The sequence below is a fragment of the Ranitomeya imitator genome, chromosome 2, assembly GCF_032444005.1.
Source record: "Ranitomeya imitator isolate aRanImi1 chromosome 2, aRanImi1.pri, whole genome shotgun sequence".
In the NCBI taxonomy this organism is placed as follows: Eukaryota; Metazoa; Chordata; class Amphibia; order Anura; family Dendrobatidae; genus Ranitomeya; species Ranitomeya imitator.
The window spans coordinates 237534188-237551022 of NC_091283.1; the positions used below are offsets into that span (position 1 = coordinate 237534188).

Consider the following 16835-nt stretch of genomic DNA (forward strand, 5'->3'; position numbering starts at 1 on the left):
CAAACAAGCCCGGTTCGTGACAAATTGGTGTGAGTGGTGGGGATGATAAAGGTATCTTCCCCGTAAACCGTGACAGAGTGGTGGGATCCCTGACATATCCGGCGGGATTCGAGACATATTGGTGGCAGCACGGTGGGATTCATGACACCACCTACATCTGCATGCATCCTGAATACCCTATCTTTATCATTGGGTATGCAAGCCATGCAGATGTATGCGGATGCCTCCGCATGGTCGTCTTGACGCTGCGCTGACCTGTGTCAAACTCAACATGTTGTGGTCGGCGCAGCTTCAAAACGACGCATGCAGAAGCATCCGCATACATCCACACGGCCTGCGTACCAAATGTTAAAGGTAGGGTATGCAGGACCCATGCAGATGTAGGCGAAGCTGAAGGAAGAGGAGCGGCAGTGGGCGGGGCTTCACGGAGTTAGCAGGCTTTCATTCGCAGCCCTGCCAAATGCTAGTGTGAAACTAGCCTAAAACAATCCCTTTTAACCCCTTTCCGACGTCAGGCGTAAATGTACACAGATGTATGACCCCCTCCCATTGATGTTGGCTCCAGCGCTGAATCACATCTTTTCTGGCACATGTCAGCAAGTGCACCGGAAATCCCGCTCATCAGTGACCCCGTCACATGATCAGAGGTCACCGATGGGTTGGCATGACAACAAGAGGTCTCCAGCAGAAGTCTATGGTTGTCACTGCTGGATTGCTATGAGCGCCACCTGCTAGCCGAAAAGGCATGAACCAGGGATCATCTCGCCAAACTCCTGCTCTCCTTTAAACATGGGCAAAACGCTACTCAGGCAACACAGGGTGTGAGTAAAACTGTGGCAAAGCTTTATTGTACCACAGAATAGGCAAATAACACAGAACAGTCACAGCACAGTACCCAAGATGTTGAACATTACAGAGTCTCGCCCTTCCGCTGACTCACCGGGAAAATAGCAGCTGTGACTACAGATCTTCCAGGGTCGCTACCTCACCTGTGGTACACACACAGAGGAGGTAACGACAAGCGTAGGAAGATGCCAGTCCATACAAGGCCAGTTGATACGAGGATCACAACTTAGCTTCATATTCCAGGGTCGGTTACTCCACCTGTGGCACGCACACAGACAAGAGTTAACGACAAGCGTAGGAAGAAGACAGTCCATTGAGTCCATACAAGGTACAAGGCCAGTTGATCTGAGGATCACAGCCTGGCTTTTCCAAACGTATACATGGTTCAATGATGGTCAATGGAGCAGATCTGTATTCTTGCAACCGAGGCTGAAATCCCCTAGGTTGTTTTCCTATGGAATGATAGATCCGTGTCTCTCGTAATGCAGCCATGATGTAAAATGGCTGCTGTCCTGTCCTTCTCATGTTTTATGATTGCACACATCCCTAGCCTTTATAACGATATTGCATTCCTTGACAGACTGCAGCATAGCCATTAGTTAGAAGCTGCTATTGATCTTTGGAGCAGGTAAGTTTTCAATGAGTGGTACATATTGGGCCGTCTGAAAACTGAGTTTAGTCCAGGACAATTTGTCTGCACTACTAATTAACAGCTGTTACAATACCAAACTGGGGCAGTCCCTATAGGAGAAAAAACACAAGAACTATACTGTATTGTATTTTCACATACTATCTATTCCGGACACTGCAGTGGCTTATAAACTTACGAAGTGTACTGTATAGCTTGAGGTCTGGGATCTGCCAATATGTGGCTAGTTTTCTGACTGTTTCGGATAACATGATACATGACTAGTTTTTTTTTGTCTAGTCTCGCTTGAATATAGGTCAATATTAAATAGTCTCCTGATGAGTCGTCTTTGGTGAGGATGATGAAACACGTAGAAATTAGAGGCTTGGAGAGTGAGTGTGTATATGTCACCTCACCCTATATACTGAACTGTGAGGTACATGTTTTTCTATTAGTCACCTACTGACTAATCTTCAGGGGGTGAATTATCGGTATAGTTTTACATTTGGAATTAATAAAGTTTAGTTTTACCCTTTTGTCAGCAAACACAAGGAATGACAAGAGATAACTCATTTAAGAAGATTCAATTTTGGTTCAAACTATTCCAGTATTATGAACATGAAAAAGGCTTCTCCCCTATGTGACGTCTCTGATGTTTATTAACAGATGATTTTCAATTAAAATATTTCCCACATTAAGAAAATGAAAAAGGTTTCTCCTCTGTGTGACTGCTCTGATGACTAACAAGAAGCACTTTCCATTTAAAACATTTTCCACAATTTGAACAGCAAAAAGGCTTCTCCCCTGTGTGAGTTCTATGGTGCCTAACCAAATGTGATTTTTCGATAAAACATTTCCCACATTCTGAACAGGTAAAAGGCTGCTCCCCTGTGTGGGTTCTCTGGTGAGTAACTAAATATTTTTTCTTGGTAAAACATTTCCCACATTCTGAACAGGAAAAAGGCTTCTCCCCTGTGTGGGTTCTCTGGTGAGTAACAAGAGTACTTTTCCGGTTAAAACATTTCCCACATTCTGAACAGGAAAAAGGCTTCTCCCCTGTGTGGGTTCTCTGGTGAGTAACAAGATTCCTTTTCTGGTTAAAACATTTCCCACATTCTGAACAAGAAAAAGCCTTCTCCCCCATGTGGGTTCTCTGGTGACCAACAAGACTCCCTTTCTGGTTAAAACATTTCCCACATTCTGAACAAGAAAAAGGCTTCTCCCCCGTGTGGGTTCTCTGGTGATTAACAAGATGCAATTTAAGCGTAAAACATTTCCCACATTCTGAACAAGAAAAAGGCTTCTCCCCCGTGTGGGTTCTCTGGTGACTAACAAGACTCCCTTTCTGGTTAAAACATTTCCCACATTCTGAACAAGAAAAAGGCTTCTCCCCCGTGTGGGTTCTCTGGTGCCTAACAAGATGCAATTTATGCGTAAAACATTTCCCACATTCTGAACAGGAAAAAGGCTTCTCCCCTGTGTGGGTTCTCTGGTGACTAACAAGACTCCCTTTCTGGTTAAAACATTTCCCACATTCTGAACATGAAAATGACTTCTTTGCTTTAGGAGCAGTTTGCTTTTTAATGCCTCTTTTGTGACCTTGATTTTCCTTAGCAGTCAGTAATGAATCAGAAGATAGGACCTGTTTCAGAGGATCAGATGACAGATCTTTGGTGTGAATTGATGATGATATATCTGGAGAAACAGCAATCACTTCAGTTGTATCTTGTAGGATCTCAAGATCATCAGATTTAAACATTGAATATGTCAACTGTCCCTTTGATCTCTTGGTACAGTCATCTACTAAGATAAAAAAAATTTTTTAACACAATATCCTTGAGTTTTATATAACAACATTTCTGCTTAAACTGTCCATACAAATGGCAAGCTATGTACAACAACTTTATTTACTAAGACAATGACTTTTCACAGTCTAATAGAAAACCTTGTTGGATGAACCAGTAGTATGTGGTGTTCAACTGTTTGTTCATTCTGCCTTCCATATATCGAATAAAAAGAAACCAATCAATGTTATGTAGGCAAAAATAATACCAATTCTCATCTCACAAAAACAAGTCCCCACTCAGGTCCATCATCTGTCAATGGAAAAACAGAGGTTTCCAAACTATTAGTGGCTCAAAGGCTATTGAAAAGCAAAAAAGTTTCTATAAATCAATCCAGCAAAATCCGCTCTCACTTCTGAGTCTTGCAGTGTGCTCAAACAACATTTAGGATCCCTGTATTTAGCAATATTATATAGTGAGAAGAATGCACTTACGGTAATTTGCGGTGTGTGTCTCCTGCAGCACAATCTGTGCTGGGTACTAAAATGACAAATGTGTAATTTTCACTCTCCAACATCCACTGAGTCTCAATTTCCGGAAAATGGCTGTGGAGTCAAAATATTCACTCCTCCTACACACTTGGTCAAAATTGTTGGTACCCCTCGTTTAATGACAGAAAAACCCACAATGGTCACAGAAATAACTTGAATCCGACAAAAGTAATTAATAAGAGATCTATGAAATTGAACAAATTAAAGTCAGACATTGCTTTTCAACCAGGTTTCCACAGATTTAAAAAAAAAAAAAAAAAAACTCATGAAAAAGGCCTGGACAAAAATTATGGTACCCTTAACTTAACCGCTTTGTGACCACCAACCGTAGATAAATGTTGGCGCTGCACAAAGCCCTGCTAGCGCCGGCATTTAGCTACCATTTCTCTACGGTCAGCAGTTTTGTGCTTATCGGGACCCCCATGTACCTTATAACGAGGGGATTCTGGAGCACAACAGTTCCTGTGACCCCCGACCTCATCGAGACCTGATTGGTTCAGGTCCTGATGTCACACCAGCCAATGAGACAAGTCACTAGGAAAGTTTGTTGTAGCAACCAACTTTCCCGGGCGATCTGCCTCATAAAAACGCTGTTTCTCCTCAGATCTCCTGTCAGTGAGAGATTAGAGGAGAAACAGTGTTAGAAGTGCTGCGGGCAACAGCTGTGTCAGTCAGCGATCTTGTTATAGAGTAAAAAAGCCGGATTACTTACCGGTAATGCCCTTTTAATGAGCCACAACAGCAGCCACTTTGAGAGAGGGACCCGCCCATAGGAACAGGAAACCTACAGAGACAAAAGGGCGGCCCCCCTCTCCTCCTCAGTTGTTTTTCAGAGTACGAGAGGAACCACCGTTGTTAGATTAGTATATCTCCGTAATCTTTAGTACATTTTATCATATCTATATTCACCCATGGGAATATCTTGTATTAATAACTATATATATCTATTAGGGCGGGAAGTGATAGGGTGCTGTCGTGGCTCATTAAAAGGGCATTACCGGTAAGTAATCCGCCTTTTTACCCTTCGCCACGACAGCACCCACTTTGAGAGATTTTCAGAGAACCTTCACCTGGGTGGGATTACCGTACTAAGGACGGCTCTCCCGAATGCCAAGTCAGATGCAGAAGACAGATCAAGTCTATAATGTCTATAGAAAGTTGAAGGCGATGACCAGGTTGCGGCCTTACATATGAGCTCGATGGAGATGTCTTTATTCTCCGCCCACGAGGATGATACAGCCCGAGCTGAATGTGCTTTCACTACCTCTGGAGGATCTTTGCCTTTTGACAAGTATGCAAGATGGATAGCATCTCTGATCCAACGGAACAAGGTAACTTTCGTGACACCGTGGCCCTTTCGGTGACCCTGAAAAGAAACAAACAGAGCCCTACTCTGTCTGCAGGACTGGGTTCTCTCTATGTAGCTTAGGACTGCTCTTTATACGTCCAACATACAGTTATATGAAAAAGTTTGGGCACCCCTATTAATCTTAAGCTTTATGTTTTATAAAAATTGTTTTTTTTGTAACAGCTATTTCAGTTTCATATATCTAATAACTGTTGGACACAGTAATGTTTCTGCCTTGAAATGAGATTTATTGTACTAAAAGAAAATGTGCAATCTACATTCAAACAAAATTTGACAGGTGCATAAGTATGGGCACCCCACCAGAAAAGTGACATTAATATTTAGTAGATCCTCCTTTTGCAAAAATAACAGCCTCTAGTCGCTTCCTGTAGCTTTTAATGAGTTCCTGGATCCTGGATGAAGGTATGTTTGACCATTCCGCTTTACAAAACAATTCCAGTTCAGTTAAGTTTGATGGTCGCCGAGCATGGACAGCCCTTTACAAATGATCCCATAAATGTTCAATGATATTCCGGTCTGGGGACTGGGATGGCCATTCCAGAACAGTGTAATTGTTTCTCTGCATGAATGCCTGAGTAGATTTGGAGCGGTGTTTTGGATCATTGTCTTGCTGAAAGATCCATCCCCTGCGTAACTTCAACTTTGTCACTGATTCATGAACATTATTGTCAAGAATCTGCTGATACTGAGAGGAATCCATGCGTCCCTCAGCTTTAACAAGATTCCCGGAGCCGGCATTGGCCACACAGCCCCAAAGCATGATGGAACCTCCACCAAATTTTACTGTGGGTAGCAAATGTTTTTCTTGGAATGCTGTGTTTTTTGGCCGCCATACATAACGCCTTTTTGTATGACCAAACAACTCAATCTTGGTTTCGTCAGTCCACAGGACCTTCTTCCAAAAAGAAATAGGCTTCTCCAAATGTGCTTCTGCATACCTCAGCCGACTCTGTTTGTGGCGTGCTTGCAGAAACGGCTTCTTTCGCATCACTCTCCCATACAGCTTCTCCTTGTGCAAAGTGCGTTGTATAGTTGACCGATGCACAGTGACACCATCTGCAGCAAGTTGATGCTGAGGCTCTCTGGAGGTGGTCTGAGGATTGTCCTTGACTGATCTCACCATTCTTCTACTCTGCCTTTCTGATGTTTTTCTTGGCCTGCCACGTCTGGCCTTAACAAGAACTGTACCTGTGTTCTTCCATTTCCTTACTATGTTCCTCACAGTGGAAATTGACAGGTTAAATCTCTGAGACAGCTTTATGTATCCTTCCCCTGAACAACTATGTTGAATAATCTTTGTTTTCACATCATTAGACAGTTGTTTTGAGGAGCCCATGATGCCACTCTTCAGAGGAGATTCAAACAGGAGAACAACTTGCAAGTGGCCACTTTAAGTAGCTTTTGTCATGATTGCATACACCTGGCTATGAAGTTCAAAGCTCAATGAGGTTAGAAAACCCAAAAAGTGCTTTAGTAAGTCAGTAAAAAGTAGGTAGGAGTATTTAAAACAAGAAAATGATAAAGGTGCCCATACTTATGCACCTGTCAAATTTTGTTTGAATGCAGATTGCACATTTTCTGTAAGTACAATAAACCTCTTATTTCATATTCGTTAAAAGCACATAAATCCAAAGTCCATCTTCATATCCATAGACACAAAAACGGGTGATTCATACCAGTGACAGTCACAGGCTTAAAGTGCATTAAAATCATACGCGTTTCAACGGTCGTGCCGCCTTACTCATTGTGATGGCGGCACGACCGTTGAAACTCGTATGATTTTAATGCACTTTAAGCCTGTGACTGTCACTGGTATGAATCACCCGTTTTTGTGTCTATGGATATGAAGATGGACTTTGGATTTATGTGCTTTTAACGAATATGGAATAAAAGGTATTTTTTATGGACATCACCCGCGCTGGACTTCTGCTTTTTCTTCAAACTACTTGCTGCACTGCATGATCCGTGCGCTGGGCCTGAGAGGAGGTAAGCTGATCTTCGTTGCTTTTTCTTTTACAATAAACCTCATTTCAAGGCAGAAACATTACTGTGTCCAACAGTTATTAGATATATGAAACTGAAATAGCTGTTGCAAAAAAAACAATTTTTATAAAACATTAAGCTTAAGATTAATAGGGGTGCCCAAACTTTTTCATATAACTGTATGTAACTTCTCTTCCTCTGGATTTAGTGGATTATCATAGAAGGAAGGTAGGAAAATTTCCTGAGATCTATGGTACTTTGTCGCTACTTTAGGGAGATATGATGGATCTGGTTTGAGAACCACCCTGTCCTGATATGTCATTAAGAATGGAGGGTCTATGGAGAGGGCCTGGATGTCTCCTACTCTTCTGGCCGATGTTAAGGCTATCAATAAAGCTACCTTGTATGTGACATTTTTTAGAGGGATGGAATCTAAAGGCTCAAAAGGCGGTCCAGTTAAGGCGTCTAGAACTAGATTCAAGTCCCAGGGTGGTAGACGTGGGACATGAACCGGAGTACATCGTTCACATGCTCTAACAAATCTTGCTATCCATCTATTACCCGCTATGTTAGCACTATAGAGGGCTCCTAAGGCAGACACTTGAACTCTCAAGGTATTAACCGATAATCCCATCTCATGACCTTTTTGTAAAAATTCAAGGATGGCTTTAATAGGAACCTTGTTAGAGAAGGGTTCCGTATAAAAGTTGAGAAATTTCCTCCATACTCTGCTATATATAAGAGTCGTGGATCTTTTCCTACTTAACAGTAAGGTATTAATCAATTCTTGTGAGAACCCTCTTAATGTTAGAATCTGCCTCTCAAATTCCACGCCGTAAGGTGGAGTCCCTTTACTTGTGGATTGTAGAATGGACCCTGAGACAGTAGGTCTGGGGTCATTGGCAGAATCCATGGATCGCAAACTGACATCGCTCGAAGACAGGAGAACCAGGGTCTCTTTGGCCAAAACGGAGCTATTAATATTACTTTTGCTTTTTCTTCCCTTATTTTCTTGATTACCATTGGAAGTAGCATCATTGGTGGAAAAGCGTAGGCCAGATCGTATTTCCATGGATACTGGAGAGAGTCTACTATATCTGGATAATCTGACACATTCAGGGAAGCAAACATCGGTACCTGCCTGTTGTTCCTGGTCGCAAATAAATCTATCTGCGGAAGGCCCCATATGTCCACTATCTTCCTGAATATCCGAGGATTGAGAGTCCATTCTCCCTGGCGAAGCGTGTGGCGACTTAGGAAGTCGGCTTTTAAATTTTCTACTCATCTGATGTGTAGAGCCATAAGTGAAAGTAAATTGGGTTCTGCTAGCTCGAAGATGTCTGCTGCTGAACACATCAGACTTCCTGATCGTGTTCCGCCTTGCCGATTTAAATATGCGACCACTGTTGTGTTGTCCGACAGGATTTTGACATGAGACCCTCGGAGCCGAGGAAGGAAAAAATTTAAGGCATAATAAACTGCATTTAGTTCCTTCCAATTTGAGGAGTGATGAATTTCTAAAGAACTCCAGCGACCTTGGGCTATATTTTGGTCCAGATGGGCCCCCCACCCTTCTGGACCTGCGTCGGTAGTGAGTATTTTAGAGGACCTTATTGTCCATGAGACTCCTCTGGACAAATGGTCTTTATTTAACCACCAAAGGAGAGATTGAAGCACATCATCAGATAAGGGGATCTTAGTATTTAGATGACCCTGGCAATGTGATTGAGCATGAAGTATCTGGTGTTGTAAGGCCCTAGTATGGTATTGGGCCCATTGCACCGCAGGAATGCAGGAGGAGAGTGAACCCAAGAGAGACATGGCATCTCTAAGAGACATGTGAGGCCTAGATATTGCCATAGTGACTTGAAATTATGGTTGATTTTTTGGTTTCAGGTAAGAGACATTTTTGACTTACAGAGTCCAAGACTAGTCCTAGGAAGGACTGAAGAGTTTCTGGATGCAGTCTTGATTTTTTGAAGTTTACAATCCAGCCTAGAGCCTGTAATGATGAAATGGTATTAGACAAGCGTTCTTCACACTGAGATGCTGAATTACCAATTATTAGGAAATCATCTAAATAGGGCACAATTAGTGTGTCCTGATGACGTAGATAGGCCATCACCTCTAGCATGACTTTCGTGAAAATTCGAGGGGCCATAGAAAGGCCAAATGGCATGGCCGTAAACTGGAAGTGACGGATCCGGCCTTGTAGGTTTATTGCCACTCAGATATTTTTGGTGGTCTGCATGAATTGGAAGATGGTAATATGCATCTTTTAAATCCAGACCCATCATAAAGCACCTAGGAAACAAAAGTTTAATGGTAGATCTTATTGATTCCATTTGAAAGGTGTTTTCATACAAAAAGGAATTTAGTTTCTTCAGATTTATTATAGTCCGAAAAGTACCATCAGGTTTTTAAACCAGAAATAAAGGGGAATAAAATACCCTCCCTTCCTGATTTTTTGGTACTTCGACGAGAACATTCTTAGCCAAAAGGCTCAGAATTTCTAACTGAAGCGCTTCTTGTTGGTCCGGCGCTTTCAGTGATGTTATGATAAATTTATCTCATGGAAATTTAAAGAAATCTAATCTTAGTCCAGATCTTATTAGACGGAGGATCCATTGATTTGAAGTTATGTTTTCCCACTGATGATAAAAATATTTAAGTCTCCCACCAACTGGGATCTCTCTACTGATGGTATCTACCACGTCTAGATGTCTCAGGGTTACTGTATAAGGCACCTTTCGGTTTTGCTTCCTTTGACTCCCAACTGTCTTTCTGTGGCTCGTACGGCCTCCTCCTGTTAAATGGCCGTCTCCTAAACGCTCTCCTATAAGAAGGAAGAAACTGTTTAGGAAAGCCCTTCCTTCTCTCTCCTGCTTTATTCAGTAGGTCATCTAGGACCTTCCCAAACAGGAACTCACCCTGGCATGGGATTGAACATAATCTGGATTTTGATTGTGCATCTCCCCTCCATCCTTTTAACCAGAGGGCTCGACGAGCCGCGTTGACCAGACCTGCTGACCTCGCCGCTAACCGGAGGGAGTCCGCTGAAGCGTCGGCTAAAAATGCTGCAGCACTCCTTATTAGAGGCACAGTTTGGAGAATTTTTTCTCTTGACACCTTGCCCTTTACTTGCTGCTCCAGCTGGTCTACCCAGACTAGTAGAGACCTAGCTGTGCATGTGCCTGATATTGCTGGCTTAAAGGCTCCTGTATTTGTCTCCCAAGATCTTTTGAGGAGAGCTTCTGTTTTACGATCTAATGGATCCAGTAAAACTCCCGCATCTTCTACCGGAAGGGAGGACTGTTTTGAGGTTGACGCCACTGCCGCATCCACTTTAGAGACTTTGGACCATACCGCCAAATCCTCATCACTAAAGGGGTAACGCCTTTTAGAAGATGATGGGAGAAACCCTTTCCCTTGTTTGTCCCATTCCTTCCTAACAAGGTCCTTAATAGTGGTATTGACCGGGAAGGCACGGCGTTTTTTCTGGCCTAGTCCATCAAACATTATATCCTGTACCTACCTAACCTCCTTAGTATCCGGACACCCCATGGTGTTCCTAACGGATTTTACGAGGTTATCTATGCTGTCGACAGGAAAACATGCACCGCCTTCATCCTCAGAAGAGAGCTAGGGGATGATCCTGAGGTATTGGAGGATCGGATAAGGCCCTCTTCAGATTCTGAACTGGAGACAGGAGAGAGGTGCTTACTTCCATGTTTTTTGTGAGATTTCGATCCGAGAGACTGGATCTCCTGTCTTATCATGGAACGGATGTTTGTGGCCGTAACAGCCGCCTCATCCTGTAAAGTCTGTTTAATACAAGTCTGACACAACCTCTTGGGATACGTGTCGGGCAGGGGTTGCTGTTGTGAATTCTGTGGCAGAGCTCCCTCCTGTGGTCACAAGTGGTACTTCGGCTGGTTCTCTCTGTGAGCTTCCGTTGGTGGAGGAAAGTGGTACTGCGGCTTCTGAGTTTCCTTCCTCAGGTGATGTGGTGAGGTCGTTAGGTGTTTCCCTATTTAACTCCACCCAGTGCTTTGATCCTGGCCTCCAGTCAATGTTCTAGTGTTGGACCTGTTTCCTCCTGGATCGTTCCTGTGGCTTGCTGTTCTGCATAGCTAAGTTCCTCTTTGCTATTTTGTTTGCTGTTTTTTTCTGTCCAGCTTGTCAAATTGTTTTTTTCTGCTTGCTGGAAGCTCTGGGACGCAGAGGGTGTACCTCCGTGCCGTTAGTTCGGTACGGAGGGTCTTTTTGCCCCCTTTGCGTGGTTTTTGAAGGGTTTTGTGTTGACCGCAAAGTTACCTTTCCTATCCTCGCTCTGTTCAGAAAGTTGGGCCTCACTTTGCTAAATCTATTTCATCTCTACGTTTGTCTCTTCCTCTTTACTCACAGTCATTATATGTGGGTACTGCCTTTTCCTTTGGGGTATTTCTCTGAGGCAAGGTAGGCTTATTTTCTACCTTCAGGCTAGCTAGTTTCTCAGGCCGTGCCGAGTTGCATAGGCAGCGTTAGGCGCAATCCACGGCTGCCTCTAGTGTGGTTTGTTAGGATTAGGGATTGCGGTCAACAGAGTTCCCACGTCTCAGAGCTCGTTCTCGTTTTTTGGGTTATTGTCAGGTCACTGTATGTGCGCTGACCTCTATGTCCATTGTGGTTCTGAATTATCTTTCATAACAGTACTGGAGGCCAATGTACTAATGATTCTCAATAGAGGGAAAAAAGAAGTTCTGAGACCATTTTTTTTCCTTTGCAATGTGTTTTGCCTTTTTTTTCCCCTAGACATTTGGGTGGTTCAGGACACAGGTGTAGCAATAGACATTAAAGGTCTGTCTTCATGTGTGGATCAGCTCACGGCAAGAGTACAAAGTATTCAAGACTTTGTGGTTCAGAATTCTATGTTAGAACCGATAATTCCTATTCCTGATTTGTTTTTTGGAGATAGAACTAAATTTCTGAGTTTCAAAAATAATTGTAAACTATTTCTGGCTTTGAAACCTCGCTCCTCTGGTGACCCAGTTCAACAAGTTAGGATCGTTATTTCTTTTTTGCGTGGCGATCCTCAGGACTGGGCATTTTCCCTTGCGCCAGGGGATCCTGCATTAAGTAATATCGATGCATTTTTCCTGGCGCTCGGATTGCTGTACGATGAGCCTAATTCTGTGGATCAGGCAGAGAAGAATTTGCTGGCTCTGTGTCAGGGTCAGGATGAAATAGAGGTATATTGTCAGAAATTTAGAAAGTGGTCCGTACTCACTCAGTGGAATGAAGGTGCGCTCGCAGCTATTTTCAGAAAAGGTCTCTCTGAAGCCCTTAAGGATGTTATGGTGGGATTTCCTATGCCTGCTGGTCTGAATGAGTCTATGTCTTTGGCCATTCAGATCGGTCGACGCTTGCGCGAGCGTAAATCTATGCACCATTTGGCGGTATTACCTGAGCTTAAACCTGAGCCTATGCAGTGCGATAGGACTTTGACCAGAGTTGAACGGCAAGAACACAGACGTCTGAATGGGCTGTGTTTCTACTGTGGTGATTCCACTCATGCTATCTCTGATTGTCCTAAGCGCACTAAGCGGTTCGCTAGGTCTGCCACTATTGGTATGGTACAGTCAAAATTTCTTCTGTCTGTTACCTTGATCTGCTCTTTGTCATCGTATTCTGTCATGGCATTTGTGGATTCAGGCGCTGCCCTGAATTTGATGGACTTGGAGTATGCTAGGCGTTGTGGGTTTTTCTTGGAGCCCTTGCAGTGTCCTATTCCATTGAGAGGAATTGATGCTACGCCTTTGGCCAAGAATAAGCCTCAGTACTGGACCCAGCTGACCATGTGCATGGCTCCTGCACATCAGGAGGTTATTCGCTTTCTGGTGTTGCATAATCTGCATGATGTGGTCGTGTTGGGGTTGCCATGGCTACAAGTCCATAATCCAGTTTTAGATTGGAAATCCATGTCTGTGTCCAGCTGGGGTTGTCAGGGGGTACATGGTGATGTCCCATTTCTGACTATTTCTTCATCCACCCCTTCTGAGGTTCCTGAGTTCTTCTCTGATTACCGGGATGTATTTGATGAGCCCAAGTCCGATGCCCTACCTCCGCATAGGGATTGTGATTGTGCTATCGATTTGATTCCTGGTAGTAAATTCCCTAAAGGTCGACTGTTTAATTTATCTGTGCCAGAGCACGCCGCTATGCGGAGTTATGTGAAGGAGTCTTTGGAGAAGGGGCATATTCGCCCGTCATCGTCGCCATTGGGAGCAGGGTTTTTTTTTGTAGCCAAGAAGGATGGTTCACTGAGACCTTGTATAGATTACCGCCTTTTAATTAAGATCACGGTTAAATTTCAGTACCCCTTGCCATTGTTATCTGATTTGTTTGCTCGGATTAAGGGGGCTAGCTGGTTCACTAAGATAGATCTTCGTGGTGCGTATAATCTTGTGCGTATTAAGCGAGGCGATGAGTGGAAAACTGCATTTAATACGCCCGAGGGCCATTTTGAGTATCTAGTAATGCCATTCGGACTAGCCAATGCTCCATCAGTGTTTCAGTCCTTTATGCATGACATCTTCCGAGAGTACCTGGATAAATTCCTGATTGTGTACTTAGATGGCATTTTGATCTTCTCGGATGATTGGGAGTCTCATGTGAAGCAGGTCAGAACGGTGTTTCAGGTCCTGCGTGCTAATTCTTTGTTTGTGAAGGGATCAAAGTGTCTCTTTGGTGTTCAGAAGGTTTCATTTTTGGGGTTCATCTTTTCCCCTTCTACTATCGAGATGGATCCTGTTAAGGTCCAAGCCATCCATAATTGGACTCAGCCGACATCTCTGAAAAGTCTGCAAAAGTTCCTGGGCTTTGCTAATTTTTATCGTCGCTTCATCTGCAATTTTTCTAGTATTGCTAAACCATTGACCGATTTGACCAAGAAGGGTGCTGATTTGGTCAATTGGTCTTCTGCTGCGGTGGAAGCTTTTCAAGAGTTGAAGCGTCGTTTTTCTTCTGCCCCTGTGTTGTGTCAACCAGATGTTTCGCTTCCGTTCCAGGTCGAGGTTGATGCTTCTGAGATTGGAGCAGGGGCTGTTTTGTCGCAGAGAAGTTCTGATTGCTCGGTGATGAAACCATGCGCCTTCTTTTCCAGGAAGTTTTCGCCTGCTGAGCGTAATTATGATGTGGGCAATCGAGAGTTGCTGGCCATGAAGTGGGCATTCGAGGAATGGCGTCATTGGCTTGAGGGAGCTAAGCATCGCTTGGTGGTCTTGACTGATCATAAGAACTTGACTTATCTCGAGTCCGCCAAGCGCTTGAACCCTAGACAAGCTCGTTGGTCGTTGTTTTTTGCCCGTTTTGACTTTGTGATTTCATACCTTCCGGGCATAGGCAGCGTTAGGCGCAATCCACGGCTGCCTCTAGTGTGGTTTGTTAGGATCAGGGATTGCGGTCAACAGAGTTCCCACGTCTCAGAGCTCGTTCTCGTTTTTTGGGTTATTGTCAGGTCACTGTATGTGCGCTGACCTCTATGTCCATTGTGGTTCTGAATTATCTTTCATAACAGGTTGCATACACAGGGCACACTGCTTATGCCTAGATTTACTGGTCTTCTTAGCCTAAGGGGAGAGGTAGAGAAGGAGGGGGATCAGCTTATAGGTAGAGGATTATAGACACTCACCCAGTGAAGCTATCATCATACCGGTCTTGGAGGTGAAGCCGCTGTGTGGGGTGTGAGTAGATCAGTATCTTTACTCTTCGTCTTGCTCCTGGAATGAGTGTCAGATCCTGCCATGGAGCGACCACTCTTTTTTGCAGACGATCTAGCGCTGCTTTTTCTGGCGCTATCTTCCACCGTTGGTGGGAGCTCCTCATGTGTCGGGGACAGCATGGTGAGCGATGTGCTCGGCGTCCCCGGCCTGCATTTGTAATGCGCGCTTTTTTTTTTTTTTCACCACTCCTGCCGCGAACCGGAAGTGTAACAATCACTTCCGGTTCAATGGATTAGTGCGGACTTACCCGCGCGATGCAGCCGCCGCCGCCTCTAACAGCGTCGCTGGCGGCCGACGACACCCCACACCTGGGTCCTCCATAGGCCGGGCTCGATCACCCGGAACCTGCCGGATCTCCACAGACGAGGGGGGAGGATGCGTGCAGTGGCTCCCCCGCCGCTGCTTCCGACGCCGCAGGACCTGCTGTCCCCACAGGACTACACAGGCGGGTGCCAGGCATCAGGTAATGCGGAGGTGCTCCAACCACCTCCACCTGTAGGAATCCCAGGATTTCCGATAGGAACAGGAAACCAACTGAGGAGGAGAGGGGGGCCGCCCATTTGTCTCTGTAGGTTTCCTGTTCCTATGGGCGGGTCCCTCTCTCAAAGTGGGTGCTGTCGTGGCGAAGGGTAAAAAATAGAGTAGGCAGGTTAGGGTTAGTGCTATAGTTAGGGTTACTGTTAGGCTAAAGTTAAGGTTTATTCTAAAGTTAAGGTTAGGCTAAAGAAGTAGGCTTTTCTCATTTGTCTCCCCAATAACTTGGTCACTTCAGAGTTTTCTATTAGCTTGCTAGGGCATACTGTCCTACAAATAAATTTATATGCGTCCCAATTCATCAGCCAGAATCCATGATCCTATTACATTTTTAGGACTTAAGGCCCCTTCACATTTAGCGACGCTGCAGCGATACCGACAACGATCCGAATCGCTGCAGCGTCGCTGTTTGGTCGCTGGAGAGCTGTCACACAGACCGCTCTCCAGCGACCAACGATGCCGGTAACCAGGGTAAACATCGGGTAACTAAGCGCAGGGCCGCGCTTAGTAACCCGATGTTTACCCTGGTTACCATGCTAAAAGTAAAAAAAAACAAACAGTACATACTTACCTACCGCTGTCTGTTCTCCAGCGCTGCGCTCTGCTTCTCTGCTCTCCTCCTGTACTGTCTGGGAGCCGGAAAGCAGAGCGGTGACGTCACCGCTCTGCTTTCCGGCTCACAGCCAGTACAGGAGGAGAGCAGAGCGCAGCGCTGGAGGACAGACAGCTGTAGGTAAGTATGTACTGTTTGTTTTTTTTTACTTTTAGCATGGTAACCAGGGTAAACATCGGGTTACTAAGCGCGGCCCTGCGCTTAGTTACCCGATGTTTACCCTGGTTACCAGTGAAGACATCGCTGGATCGGTGTCACACACGCCGATCCAGCGATGTCTCCAGGGAGTCCAGCGACGAAATAAAGTTCTGGACTTTATTCAGCGACCAACGATCTCCCAGCAGGGGCCTGATCGTTGGTCGCTGTCACACATAACGATTTCATTAACGATATCGTTGCTACGTCACAAATAGCAACGATATCGTTAACAATATCGTTATGTGTGAAGGTACCTTTACATTCGCTATGGGGCTTGTTAAAAAAAAATGAGCATTCGGTCCTATTGGTCCAACTGCCGTGTTCAAGCCACCCTAATGTTTTCTGCTGTTCTTTCTAGGACCCGTTATGAAATGCTCATGAGATTTTGGCATTTTAACGACAAAAGTCAATGCCGGCTTATAAATGCTCCAGAACATGACAGAATATTGAAAATCAGACCCATCATAGACTTGACAGAAAAATTCTTAAAGCTTTACACCATAACAGAAAACATTTCCATTGATGAGTCCCTTGTACATTTCAAAGGAAGACTGCACCTCAAGCAA

The 16835-nt window shown here is 44.4% G+C and overlaps 1 protein-coding gene across 2 annotated transcripts in view; it reads right to left on the bottom strand.

The window, feature by feature from the left end:
* Positions 1 to 822: 822 nt before the first annotated feature.
* LOC138662822 (gastrula zinc finger protein XlCGF57.1-like) overlaps positions 823 to 16835 on the bottom strand; it is a 43071-nt gene continuing 27058 nt past the window's right edge. Inside the window, exon 7 of one of the 2 annotated variants that reach the window (XM_069748787.1) lies at positions 823 to 3277. In XM_069748787.1, coding sequence (XP_069604888.1) covers positions 2169 to 3277 — 1109 coding nt within the window. In that variant the 3' untranslated portion in view covers positions 823 to 2168. The remainder of the gene's footprint in view (positions 3278 to 16835) is intronic. The other variant, XM_069748788.1, reaches the window with a different exon arrangement.